This window comes from Chrysemys picta, chromosome 3 (assembly GCF_011386835.1).
Source record: "Chrysemys picta bellii isolate R12L10 chromosome 3, ASM1138683v2, whole genome shotgun sequence".
Taxonomy (NCBI): Eukaryota; Metazoa; Chordata; order Testudines; family Emydidae; genus Chrysemys; species Chrysemys picta.
In genome coordinates, this window is record NC_088793.1 from 187,062,028 (window position 1) to 187,075,858 (window position 13,831).

At 46.0% G+C, this 13,831-nt stretch overlaps 1 protein-coding gene and 1 long non-coding RNA gene across 4 annotated transcripts in view; one reads left to right on the forward strand and one right to left on the reverse strand.

The window, feature by feature from the left end:
- Positions 1-3,820: 3,820 nt before the first annotated feature.
- LOC135982539 (uncharacterized) lies at positions 3,821-13,380 on the reverse strand. Of its 2 annotated transcripts, none has more exons than XM_065589624.1 (4): positions 12,380-13,380; positions 10,234-11,350; positions 7,709-9,549; positions 3,821-6,101 (listed from the first exon to the last, which is right to left on the reverse strand). In XM_065589624.1, the coding sequence occupies exon 4, from the start codon at positions 6,087-6,089 to the stop codon at positions 4,998-5,000; it is 1,092 nt and encodes a 363-aa protein (XP_065445696.1). In that variant the 5' UTR covers positions 6,090-6,101; positions 7,709-9,549; positions 10,234-11,350; positions 12,380-13,380; the 3' UTR covers positions 3,821-4,997. The 2 variants fall into 2 exon arrangements, with proteins under 2 accessions (XP_065445696.1, XP_065445695.1); XM_065589623.1 differs by lacking the exon at positions 12,380-13,380 and adding an exon at positions 11,669-11,809.
- LOC103307546 (uncharacterized) overlaps positions 12,260-13,831 on the forward strand; it is a 544,737-nt gene continuing 543,165 nt past the window's right edge. For both annotated transcript variants that reach the window (XR_010599941.1, XR_002887874.3), the window contains exon 1: positions 12,260-12,394. This is a non-coding gene — a long non-coding RNA (uncharacterized LOC103307546). The remainder of the gene's footprint in view (positions 12,395-13,831) is intronic.

Consider the following 13,831-nt stretch of genomic DNA (forward strand, 5'->3'; position numbering starts at 1 on the left):
GTTGTTATGGGCATATCGGTGAAGTTTTCTGAGAGCAGTGTCGATCAGAGTAGAGGGACTAGTATAACAACTATAGAGTTATTTAGAAATAACCATACCATCTGCTCTGTTTGGCTAATGATCGTCAGCTAATCAAAGACCAAGTGTTTTACTGTAAAGTTATTGAGTGATAAACTGTACCATTGTTTACAGATTAGTAATTGTAAAGCAGCCCTGTGTTCTCATTGGCTGAAAACGTTTCAAATTCATATAATAAATATTCATGTTCCATGTTTGTTTGTTTACTACCCTCAGTTCTCACCATGTCCCTGCCTTTAGAACCTTATAATCTGTGGCCTTGATTTTGCAAAGGAATCAGTGGGATTCTGTGTAGGTTTGAAGGGTCACATGAGGGGATCTCTGCAAAATTAGGATTTGTATCATCTGAATTGTTTTCTTTGCAACTAAGATAATGTGAGATAAATATTGAGGTCAAAACAGTGCAGTTGTCTTTGGGAGGGGAGACTATTACTGGATTAGCAATCTCAAAACGACAATGAATTGATAGTAGACCTGGGTGAAAGTTTTTAGGTGAATTGTTTCTCCAGCCAAAAAAAAAAAAAGATATTCAGTGGCACCAAAACATTTTGGGAATTGTTTGGTTTTGCCAAATTGTTCAAGCTAAAAAAAAAAAAACCCTGAAAAAGTCAAAATATTTTATTTTGACTTTTCAGTTTGAACTTACATTTTGTTTAAATAAAATTGAGAAAATTTCTAAAAAACAAAAAATGTTAAACTCTCAATCTAAATGAAATACTTTTTATTTTGGGTCAAACAAAATGTTTCATATGACCCCAAATGATGTTTTTCAACTTGTCAATTAGCTAATAATTTCAAAAAACTTTATTTTCATTTTGATCCAAAAATATTTTTTGTAATTATTTTTATTTTTCCAAATTTCCAGTGAACCAAAAAAACCTGTTATTCATGCAGCTCTAACTGGGAGATTGTTTGATAGGTGAAAATTGTATAGTGTATTTTTGATTGTTCAGTGTAACTAAATCACAGTATGTTCTTATATAATGTCTTTTGATTTGCTTGCAATTGTGGTATTGCTATGTATAAGCTCTGTGCATATCAGCAGTAAATGTAACTCTTCTAATATTTTATATTGCTACAGAACCTTCCATTTGAAAACATCAAGTTTAACAAACAATAATTAAGTCTCACAACACCTCTGTAAGACAGGTAGGTGGTATTATTTCCCATTTAAAATCTGAAAGGAACAAAGATAAATACGTGACTAAACAGGATTTTGAGCCAGGATTTCGAGGCCCTGCTGGCCCTGCTCCTAGTTCATTCCACACTTTGGGCATGGCTACACTTGCAGATGTAGAGTGCTTTGAGTTAAACCAGCCCTCGGAGACCGCAGCAGGGAAAGCGCTGCCGTGTGTTCACACTGTCAGCTGCAAGCACACTGGCGTGGCCACATTTGCGGCACTTGCAGCAGCATTGGGAGCGGTGCATTATGGGCAGCTATCCCACAGAGCACCTCTTCCCATTCTGGTTTGTGGGAAGAGGGTGGTGGGGGTGGGGAATTCTGGGTTCTGTCCCAATGCTCCGTGATGCATTGCTTCGCATCCCAGCAATCCCTGTGCTTCCATCCACATTTGGCGCCATCTTTCAATGTTTTTTGTACTGCAAGCTCTGTCTTCCCTTTCGGTCTGTGGGAATGGATCCTGAACTTGTGAGAATATGCTGATGGGTCTCGTCAGCATGTCATGAATTGCAGTTGAGTTAGTCCTTAAGCTACAAAGTGACAGTGAGGCAGAGCCAGCTCCAGGGTTTTGGCCGCCCCAAGCAGCCAAACAAAACAAAACAAAAGCCACGATAGCGATCGCGATCTGCGGCGGCAATTCGGTGGGAGGTACTTCGCTCCAAGTAGGAGTGAGGGACTGTCCGCCGAATTGCTGCCGAACAGCTGGACATGCCGCCCCTCTCCGAAGTGGCTGCCCCAAGCACCTGCTTGCTAAGCTGGTGCCTGGAGCCGGCCCTTCAGTGAGGAGTCCGACGATGATGTCGACTCACATAATGCAGATGACTTGAGATTGCTTGTGGCATTCACAGACATGCTCACCACAGTGGAACACTGCTTTTGGGCTCAGGAAACAAGCACTGAGTGGTGGGATCACATTGTCATGCAAGTCTGGGATGATGAGCAGTGGCTGCAGAACTTTCGGATGATGAAAAACACTTTCATGGGACTGTGTGCTGAGCTTACCCCCACCCTGCGGCGCAAGGACATGAGATTGAGAGCTGCCCTGCTGGTGGAGAAGCGGGTGGCTATTGCAATCTGGAAGCTGGCAACTCCAGACAGCTACCAATCGGTCACTAACCAGTTCGGAGTGGGGAAGTCGACCATTGGACTCGTGTTGATGCAAGTGTGCAAGACCATTAATCGCATCCTGCTCAGAAGAACCGTGACTCTGGGCAATATGCGTGACATTGTGGCTGGCTCTGCACAAATGGGTTTCCCTAACTGCAGAGGGGCGATAGATGGGATGTATATTCCAATTCTGGCACCAGACCACCTAGCCTCTGAACAGGTAAATCAGAAGCGGTATTTCTCTATGGTTCTCCGGGCCCTTGTGGATCACCGTGGGCGTTTCATGGACATTAACACAGGCTGGTCCGGAAAGGTGCATGATTCACGCATCTTTCGGAACACAGGCCTGTTCAGGAAGCTGCAAGCTGGGACTTTCTTCCCAGACCAGAAGATCACTGTAGGGGAAGTCGAAATGCCCATTGTGATCCTTGGAGACCCCACTTAGCCTTTAATCCGGTGGCTCATGAAACCCTACACAGGGAGCCTTGACAGCAGCAAGAAGGGTTCAACAACAGGCTGAGTTGATGCAGAATGACAGTTGAGTGTGCTTTTGGTCATTTAAAGGACTGCTGGCATTGTCTGTATGGGAAGCTGGACCTGGCCATTACAACATCACCACGGTTATAGCCGTGTGCTGTACCCTCCATAACATTTGTGAAGGGAAGGGTGAAAGCTTCATTCAGGCATGGACCACGGAGGTTCAACACCTGGAGGCTGAATTTGAACACAGAGAATAGGGCTTTTAGAGGGGCCCAGCATGGGGCTGGAAGGATTAGGGATGCCTTGAGGGAGCAATTAGATGCTGAAAGCCACTAGTAATGTTTGGTGCCCTGCACAGAAGTGAAGTTCAATGGTTCCAATGCTAGTAGGCATCTGTGTTTGCTACGTATGATGCACCAACTTGCAGTGCCTGTTGCTTTCCTGGGCTACGGTATCTTTTACTTAATACAATAAAGAATGTTTTCAAAGCCAAAAAATTTATTTATTGAAAAGAAATACAACTGCTAGGGAAACAGAAAGGGGATGACACATCTGTGCTGTGTGGGAGGAGGGAAGGGTGTGGGGTGTGGAATGGGACAATCACAGTGTAGCGGGGTGGTTACTCGCTCCGGCCCTGGGAGTGGGCTGGGGCTGTAAGGAAAAGCCCAGGCTGCTTAGGAAAGCAGGCACAGCTGGGGCCACGCCCCAAACAGAGCACAGCAGGTCCTTATAAAAGGGCTGCTAGCTTGGAGCTAGAATCTCTCTCTCTAGTTTTGGAGGGAGCAGGGCCTGGCTGTCTATAGAAAGTGAAGCAGGGCTGGGGAAAAGCCAGAGGAGCAGGGGACAGTGTTTTCCCCAGGAATTGAAATTAGGAGGGGTGTTTGAATTTAAAGGGGTGTGTGTGTCAGGGCCGATGAGGGGTGAGACTGTGAGGGTGAAGGTAGGCTATATGGCACCACAGTAAAAACTGAAAAATGTTTCATGACCATTTTATTAGATTTAACTCATATTTTAAAATCATCACACAAATTAAAGTTGGCTACTCAAGCCTTCTATGAAGCATTACATCTACATCCTTCTTGGTTTCTTGTTATAATTTTGCACAACTCTGTTAATGAACTTCTTGAATGCAATGTGTTCATCTTTGGTGGCTTCTCGTGTGTCCGGTACTTCCATTCCTTCAATTGATATGCTCATTAGTTCATTCACATGATCAGGCACAAGGTGACTTCTTTCAGAACACAAAATTCTATTCAATGATGGAAAAGAACGCTCAACTGTAGCTGTTGTGACTGGGAGCAGCAAGAGATGAATTCCTACTTCTTTCATCCCAGGAAACAGAACACAAAGATCGGGTCGAGCCACTAGTGATGATAAAAAAGAAGTTGAAGTCAAATCTTCATTCATTCGTCGTATGATATTCCACTCTGTGTTCAAATTCTCTGTTCTGTCCTGATCTCATGGCAGCCCCATTGCTGGTAGTGCCTCACTCCACTCAACTGTTGGTGTTTTATAGGACAGGCATCTGTAAAAGCTACATAGAGGTTGAGTAGAATCTAGAAATCGCAGTTGTAGATTTTTAAGAATCAAGTCTGTGTACTTTTTCAGTTGTCTTAACAAACATTTCTTGTCTTCTTCACTTAAGGATTCAATATAAATGCCTTCATTAGTCAACTTCTGGACTGAAGTCTTGGCTTCTTCCAGTACTTTTTCAATAGATAGCTCTCTGATTGATCCAAATGTAGCTTCTATTCCTGGACAAAGATCTACTACTGTTGAAGCAGATGCCTGGATGGCATTGTTTAATGACCCAAGTGGTTTCAACAGTAGACTTATGAGAGAGAATGGCAATAGTCTTCTCTGAACGAGGCAGCAAAAGTAATCCACCAGCCTCACTACTTAGATCCATCCCATCTTCGTAGATATTTTCCAAAGCCAGTAATAACGGCTGGAGTAATATTCAGACAACAGCCAAGGATCGCTCATGAGAAAGCCATAGGATTTTCCCAGGTTGGACTAATTTGAACTTCAGTCCCAGTGTATTTTCTATATTTTCCAAGATATTCAGTCTTTTTGGACTCTTGCTGAAAAAAGAATATAATGAAGACATTATATTTATAGCTTTTTAAATGTCTTTTGAAGATTCTGCAGCTCATACTAGTGCAAGTTGGAGTAGATGGCCTCTGCAGTGTGTATAGGAGAGATTAGGGTTACACTTTTCTCTGAGCAAAGCTTGTACTCCACCATGTCTTCCAGAGAAGTTTGCAGCTCCATCAAATGCACAAGCAGCCCTTTGTTTGGGATCCAATTGACAAGCATTTAACTCTTCTAAGATGTGGGTTGTCACAGATGCAGCCGATGTGTCTTCTATAACATGAACATCTAGAACTGCATCTACTGGCCTACCCCTGACATCAATATAACATACCCAATGACTTAATACTTGATGTCCATTTGCATTGGTGCATTCATCAGCCATGTATGCAAATTTTTTGAATGTGCTGAGAGAGTTCTTCACTTTTTCAACTGTTGAGTCTTTCACTGTTGCACCGCATACTTCTAGCCAGTCAGTTGAGTTTCTTGCAGAAAGATAGTGAGCATTTGCTGGTCTTGTTCGGAACCAGTGTTCCACTTCAGGATGAACAAGTGACAATGCACTTAACATTGGCCTCCAGTTTGTAGTGTGTGGTATCTCTTGCTTAAATAGAAAGTAGAATACCACAGCCATGTCTGTTCGCATGAACTGTGTTGTGTCTCCAACGTTCTTAACAGCCTCATTAAGTACTTCTAAAATTGGCTTTGAAAGTGGGCTTATAAGGCTTTCTGCATGTTGATGCACTCCAGAGGCCAGGTGTTTTGCAGCCTTTTCACGTAGTTTGTCAGCATTGGCTTTGCTGATCGGTTTGACAAACCAAGCTCCTCCACTTTTACCAGTTATACCATTGGGAAGCTTTCCTTCTTTGTAAGCTTTTTTGCAAGAGGTGCACCAGTAGCCATCTTTTGTAACTTCAATAAATGGGAACACTTTGACTGACAAACATCGGGAACCGCCTTTAGGTTTTGGAGACACGGTTTCTTCAGTAAGTAGCTGTATTTGTGCTTCAGGCTGGTCGGATGTAGATATACCACTTAAACCTTCAGATGACATGTTGATATATTCTTGGTTCTTGATGTGTTCTTCACCTTGGTTAGTTTTTGAGGCTTTTGAGTGGAAAAATTGTTGTATTGTTTTTTGTCTTTTCATTTTCACTTTGACCTGCAACATATAAAAGAGATATGAATAAAGTAAAATGTTTTGTTAGGATAATTCAAATTTAACATAAGGATAATGAACACATAACAGATGTAGATTTCTAAAAAAATATAATTAAAAAAAAAATGTATTTAATTTAAATTGACTTTTGAAAAGTAAGCCATGGGATAAGAGGGCAGTCCTCTCATGGATCAGTAACTGGTTAAAATATGAGAAACAAAGGGTAGGAATAAATTATCAGTTTTCAGAATGGAGAGAGATAAATAGTGGTATCCCTGAGGGGTCGGTTCTGGGACCATTACTGTTCAACATATTCATAAATGATCTGGAAAAATGGGTAAACAGTGAGGTGGCAAAATTTGCAGATGATACAAAACTATTCAAGCTAGTTAAGTCCCAGGCAGACAGCGATGAGTTACAAAGGGATCTCACAAAACTGAGTGACTGGGGAACAAAATGGCAGATGAAATTCAATGTTGATAAATGCAAAGTAATGCACATTGGAAAACAATCTCAACTATACATACAAAATGATGGCGTCTGAATTAGCTGTTAACACTCCAGATCTTGGAGTCATTGTGGATAGTTCTCTGAAAACATCCACTCAATGTGCAATGGCAGTCAAAAAAGCAAACAGAATGTTGGGAATCATTAAGAAAGGGATAGATAATAAGACAGAAAATATCATATTGCCTCTATATAAATCCATGGTACGTGCACACCTTAAATACTGTGTGCAGATCTGGTCACTCCATCCTAAAAAAGATATATTGGAATTGGAAAAGGTACAGAGATGGGCAATTAAAATGATAAGGGGGAGAGATTAAAATGACTGGGAATGTTCAGCTTAGAAAAGAGACGACTAAGGGGGGATACGATAGAGGTCTATAAAATCTTGACTGATGTGAAGAAAGTGAATAAGGAAATGTTATTTAATCCTTCACATAACACAAGAACTAGCAGTCACCCAATGAAATTAATAGGCAGCAGGTTTAAAAAAAACAAAAGGAAGTACTTCTTCACACAACATAAAGTCAACCCGTGGAACTCTTTGCCAGGGGATGCTGTGAAGACCAAAACTATAACAGGATTAAAAAAAGAACTAGTTAAATTCCTGGAGAATAGGTTCATCAGTGGCTATTAGCCAGGATGGGGAGGGATGCAACACCATGCTCTGAGTGTCCCTAGCCTGTTTGCCAGAAACTGGGAATGGGCAACAGGGGATGGATCACTTGATGATTACCTCTTCTGTTCATTCCCTCTGAAGCACCTGGCCTTGACCACTGTCGGAAGACAGGATACTGGGCTATATGAACCATTGGTCTGCCCCAGTATGACCATTCTTATGTAAAAATTAATTATAATAATAAAAATGTTTAGTACAGAAACTCCCCAACATAATGACCTCTCAAGATAGCAACGATATGAGATAACAATCTTGGCAAATAATGCATTTTAAAAATCTTGGCCTACTAGGAAACATATTTATATAAGTTTCCATTCCCAGTCAAAAATCTAGCATTCTGGAGCAAAGTCACTAAAATATAGTCCAAGAAACAAATGTTTATTTAACGTGCCCCTTACTTTTCCCTCCACTGCACCCCACTCACCGGTGTTGTCCTTGATCAGTGGAGACTCAGAGTTCAGAGGTGCTTTCACATGAGTACACCTCCCAGGTGGGGGGCAAGAAGGCACCTTGCTCGTTCCTCCAGCTGTTCACTGTTTGCTCTGGCCACTGCTGTTCGTTGTGCCACCATTCACTCCACCACTCTGTTGCCAATGGCCCTGCGCAGTCACCTTCTGCTGCCACCTGTCACTGTTACCTCTGCGAGTTGGTCTCTTGAGGTTCCACCCAGCTCTCAGTGATTTCAGCTGAGTTCTCAGTGGGGGGACCTCGCTGCTACTGCAGTCTGGGCCATCTCTTCCACAGAAACATTGTCTCCACAGCAGGACTAAGCACTTAGACCTGATTATCAGTGATTTCAGCTGCAGTGGTCACTTAACAGAACAAAACACTATCTATGGAGCCTAATCAGCTTTGTCTTTAAACAGTGGAGAGGGACAGGTCCCCACCCTCTCTCTTGATGCTCTCAATCAGCACAGGCTAAGTACAGTTCTACTGCCCTTTACTCATACAATAAGAACAACAACATTTCATTCCCCCCCCCCCCCCCCCCGCATTCAAGTGATTTGTAACCCAACCCCAGCCAAAATCTATCACTTGGGCAACACAGCTCTGTTTGCTGGATACCTAGGTAGATTAGGTGTGAATGTAAATACAATCTGGTCCTGAAGCCTTTCCCCCCAGCCCCAGCTCATCACTAGCTGTCAGGGAGAGCTCATTTAGACTTTGCTTACAAATCATCATTTGAAATTATTAGGTTGGCCAACATCACCGAAATGAATGCACTGACATTGTCATAAAAAACAACAGCTGTATAAGGAAGCTAGTCTATGTTCATACTTTTCAAATCTATTATACTTTTTCAGATACACATATTTTATCATACACTGTATATGCTTTTAAAGTGTGTATTAATGTTTCAATTTCAATTCAAATTTCCAAACAGCCACTAAATTGGCATGTAACTAGTTAACAAAACTGGGGGAGGGTGTTGGGGAAATTCAGGGGGGATGTAGGGAAATCACTGGCAGGGGAGCTCCAGGCTGGTGACTCCCCAGGCTGCAGGGCCTGGTCTTAGGCCCACCCCTGAGGTACTGGGTGGTAGAGGAAGACAGCAGGGCCTACCCCCTTGCCTGTGATGACTGGCTCTTATACTGTCTGGGAGGGACACGGGGGCCCAATGGCAGTGAGACGTCAGCCTGCAGCAGCCGCTCCAAGGCTGGAAAAAGAGCTAATTCCCAGGACACCAGCAGGAGTGAGTCTTGCCCCATTACACACAGATTTGCCTATGTCCTGTTATCATATTCAGCCTTCCTGTCTGGAGTGTTGCCCAATGAGTGCTGCACTTCTGGCTGGCTAAAATGCATGGTGATGGGGGTTGATTACAAAGGGTAAGGGTCGTAGTTTGCAAGGCTGGGTGGTGAAGCTACAGGTGTTGGAGGCAGCTGGTGGCGGTACGAAACTGGATGTTGGGGGAAGTGGGTTGGCGGTGACATGGGGGCACAAGGGAAAGAGTTTTGGGACAAGGGCTGCAGGGGGTCAGGCAAGGATCTGCTCCATCTGCAGTGCTATAAGTGCCTGTATCGGGTCCACTTGGCGCTCCATAATGTTTATGAGCCGCTCCGTGCTTTGATGCCGGTGATCCGCATTCTGCTGGCGGAGCTTCCTTTCAGTCTCCCGCCACTCCTGTATTTTTTTGATTTTCAGTAAGGGACTGCTGCATGATTTCATGCAGCAGGTTCTCTTTGGTTCTTCGTGTACGCTTCCTGATTCTTTGTAGTCTTTCAGCCGTTGATAACAAGGACGGCTGGGATCTCAAGGTTGCATCTGTAAAGCCAAAATGCAACACTTTACAGGGGCAGCATTGTTCACACTAGACAGAGCAATGATTCCCCCGTACTTAAAGACAAGCACAGTGTACACAATAGCAGAAAGTACCGGTCCCCAAATGAGAGCACATAACCCACAGGAGCCCCAAAATGGTGAGTAAGCACAGGGGTAAGGGGGGCTGATTGTTTCAGAGCCATAGTGTCCTCTGGGGTTGGTTCTATGCCTTGGGGAGAGCCAACAGCTGCAGGGGGCCCTATACTGAACACTGTCCCCACATTTTCCACAGGATGAGTTCGTCCTGGAAGATATCTTGCTGCTGAGGGTGACCTGGGAAGCAAGGGAGGGTCTTCTACTACAATGCGGCTTCCGCCCTGGCCCTTATGCCGCTTGCCTGTGTGCAGCAATGGTCCTCTCGCCCCTCATGGCACAGTGGCGTGGACATGTTAGCCTTAATGGGACAAGGAGCACAGTAGCTCTGCCAAGGAACCTGCACAAACGGATTGCCCAGCTTCTGCATGAGACCTTTGAAGAGATCACTGAGGCCGATTACCGCGATGAGAGCACATCAACGCCCTATTCCGCATCTAGGCATGCACGCAGCCCTAACCCTTCTTTCTGCAACCCTCCTCGCCCCAAGAGCCCGCACCAAACAACTACCTTCCCAAAATAAAAGCCACTTACCAGGCACCTCCTCTGCTGTTTGTTCTTCCCCAAGCACCGTCCGCTGCGAATGGCTACTTTCCTCCTGGCTTGAAAACAGCTCCTGGCTGCATGCATCTAGGGATGCCGGGCCGTCCTCTGGCTCTGGGCCCCCCTCCTCTTCAGCATCATCACTCCCGCTTTCCTCCTTCTGCCTTGTTGAACTCTGTGCTGCTACAGCCTCTGAAGTGTCCATGGTGGTCTTTGGAGTGGAGGTGGGGTCGCCCACAAGTATCGCATCCAGCTCTTCGTAGAAACGGCAGATTGTGGGAGTGGCAGTTTGTGGTAGGCATTCTGCAGCTCCTTCACTTTAACCCTGCACTGCAGTGCGTCCCAGTCATGGCCCCTTTCCATCATGGCCCTTGATATCTGCCCGTAGGTATCGTAATTCCTATGGCTGGAGCGCAGCTGGAACTGGACAGCTTCCTCCCCCCAAACACTGATGAGGTCCAGCACCTCGCCATTGCTCCATACTGGGGATCGCATGGTGCATGGAGGCATGGTCACCTGGAAAGATGAGCTGAGAGCACTACATGCCTTGTTGAGCAAACAGGAAGGGGAATTTCAAAATTCCCAGAGAATTTAAAGGGCGGGTCTGACGGTTGCTCACCTGAGGGCAGGACAGTAGAGTTGACAGTGATGGCCAGAGTGGCTAGAAGAGGCATTGTAGGACACTTCTGGAGGCTGATCAGAGTGCATTAATAGACCAGGGCATCCACACTGGCGCCGCAGCGCTCCAGCTGTGGCGCAGCAAGCTTTATGCTTCTCACGGAGGTGGATTACCTGGGGCACTCCAGCCACGGAGTCAGCGCTCTACGTGCCTTGCCAGTGGGCACCCGGGGCTGATTTAATGCGCTCTAACTTGCAAGTGTAGACAGGGCCTTTGTGTGTGTGAAGCTGGGCAAGTCACTTGATGTCCTAATCCTACAAAAGGATGAGCACCTTTTGTGAAGTCAGTGGGAGCAGTAAGTGCTCAGAATTTAGCATCTTGCAGAGTTCAGCCCTAATCTTCTCTCTGCCTCAGCTCCCTGCATCCTCTTTGCAGAAGACCCCTACAAAAATCCATTGGCTTTCAGGTCTGGCAGCATCAGGCACCTGTCTATAACATAGGAATAATACAAATAAAGTAGTTTTAACGCTTTGATCAGTGTTTAAAGGCAAAATACTATTAATAATTAGGGGTGGGGGTACTTTATAAGAATGCATGGATGAAGCTGGGGTGAAGAAACCATCTTTCAACTAAGTGCTAATACTTCCTGAAAAGCTTCTATCATTAAAAATGTTGTCCCCGGGGGATTTCCAATTCCCTCCCAATAAAAACAAACCGAACAGCCGCAACTTCTCATGAATCTAGGCAAAGCCATTAGAAACTTGCATTCTGGAAGTTTCCACTCTGCTCCTCCGAGCATGTAGCTACCTGGGAGCTGGACTGGATGAGGCATTTGCAAAATGCTATAGTTTTCTACAAGAGCGGGAGAGAAAGATGTCGCTTGAATGAACGCCTTCCTCTCTCTCCCCGGGTGCTTGCTAAGGAGAGGAGATGCTGGGCGTGTAGATTTTCAAGCGGCGATTGACAAGAACTTTGCCCGTTGCTTTTGCCCGTTCCGTGACTTTAAAACAGCACGAAGGCAAACTTGGCTGCAGTACAGCGGTTACAAGCTGCTCCTGGGAAAGGAGGGGAGGCAGAAAGGGCCGGGGGAAGGAGATCTAGTGTCGCTAAAGCTTTCTGTGCCCACCCTGGAGGAAACTGTAATTGCAAGCAAATCTCCTTCACTCCCTGCGCCTCCCGAGATTTTGTGTTGGGGGGAGGAATGGGGAATTCTTTTTTTAAACCTGGAATTAAAACAAAACAACCCCAAGAGCTTCTCCCTCCCAAAGTCCCCCTGCAATTCTTGTTAAAAGCGGGTATAAGCTAACAACCCTTAAAAAAAAACCCCACACCAACCCATAGTGGTGGTGTTGATGATGGGAAATAAATAAATAAAGAACTGAGTAAGAGAGAGAGAGGGGCAGGTTCAATGATCTAAACAAAGAAATCATGGCGGAGTGTTTACATTTGGCAGCCCCAAAGACTCTGGATTACGGGATAAAAAAAAAAATGCCGCGGCGCAAAGGAGTTTGCAGCCACCTCGCCGTTTCCGGGGTAAGTGCAACGTGCAGGGGGCGAGCCAGGGCCACCCTCCGGGAGCGGGACCTCGGCCCCGGCCCCACCCCTCGCTCCAGCCGCGGCGGGTGCTGCCCTGTGCTGCTCGCCCCGCGGGGTGCCTTGCCCTGGTTGCTTTGAAGTGGCGGGATGAGGTGGGTGCCCCTGGGATGGCGAGGTAGCCGGGGGAGCAGGCGGCCGCGGGGAGCAGCCCCCCCCCCGCCCCGGCTCGCGGAGATAAAGGAGGTAACAGCAGTCGCCGTGGCTGCTTCCCCTCGGAGCGCCTGGCAGGAGCCCCCTTCCCGCCCCCCAGCCGGGGTCACACATGCCTAGCTCTGACTGGCGGCTCCTCCTCCCAGCCGAGCCCCGCTCCCCGCCCGCCGCAAAGGGGCTCTCTGTGCCGCGCGCGCTGGCAGGCGGCCGGCGGGGGAGCGCGGGGAGAGAGGAGCCCTGCTTTGTGACCTGCACGGTTAGCGAGGTCCCAGCATGCCCCTCCCCGCCAGTGTTGGTCAGGGCGAGTTGCCCAGGAGCCAGGTGAAGGGAGAGGAGGAGTCCAAGGGCCATTTCCTCCAGGAAATGTTCTTGTGAGGGGAGAGGTTCCCAATTAGTGGGTCTGGGTCAAAGCCACATCTTGTCTATTTTTGGCCTCCCCCTCTAATTTTAATGCTAAAGAGAGTAAGTGTAGGCACTGTTCTGACACCAGAATAATCCAGATCTTGCTGCAGCAGTTCTGCAAACACTCAGAACCAGCTACTGGATCCAGCCAGTTCTTGGTCCCAAGCACTCAAATTACACACCTAAGTAGAGCCCCTGTTTGCCTATTCTGGTTTCACCTTAACAATCCAGATGCTGATGTGCCCCAGTGCAAATGAGCCAGAAAATCTCTGATCTGGCATCTCCACCTTGACAAACTTTTGGCTACAAAATCAGAATGATACTTTTCAAATACAGAACAAGTGTTACTTCTACTCCCTCTGCCACCTTCCCAAATATCTGGGTGCTGCAAACACATCCTGCTACAAGGAAGCTGCAGAAACTCTTAATTTGGCACCTGGATCTGGCTAACTAATGGATGCCTACTCCCCAGTTTTATCATCTTTTAATTTAACACATATGCTGCTTATCTTAGTCCACCACAGTCATCCTCATCTCAACATATTGTGAATTTGGCAGGATCCAGGTGTTGGATCCAGGGTTTTCAGGCATTGTTGTACCAGTATGTGTTGGGGTCCAAATTTTCTTTCCCCCCCCCTTTTTTCTTTGGTATAACAGAGGCTGCTAAAAATATCTGTTTAGATAGTGGAACTTGGAGAACTGGAATGAATAATTGGCTGGCTCCAGGTTTTGTGGTGCTAATAAGAACTTGTAAATAGAAGCAAAGTATGTCTATACCTACATATATAATATCTGTGGTCTGCTCCTCCATGCCTTACAATG

Coding starts and splice junctions, on each gene's coding strand:
- LOC135982539 (XM_065589624.1), bottom strand. CDS start 6,089: ATGAAAAGACAAAAAACAATACAACAATTTTTCCACTCAAAAGCCTCA.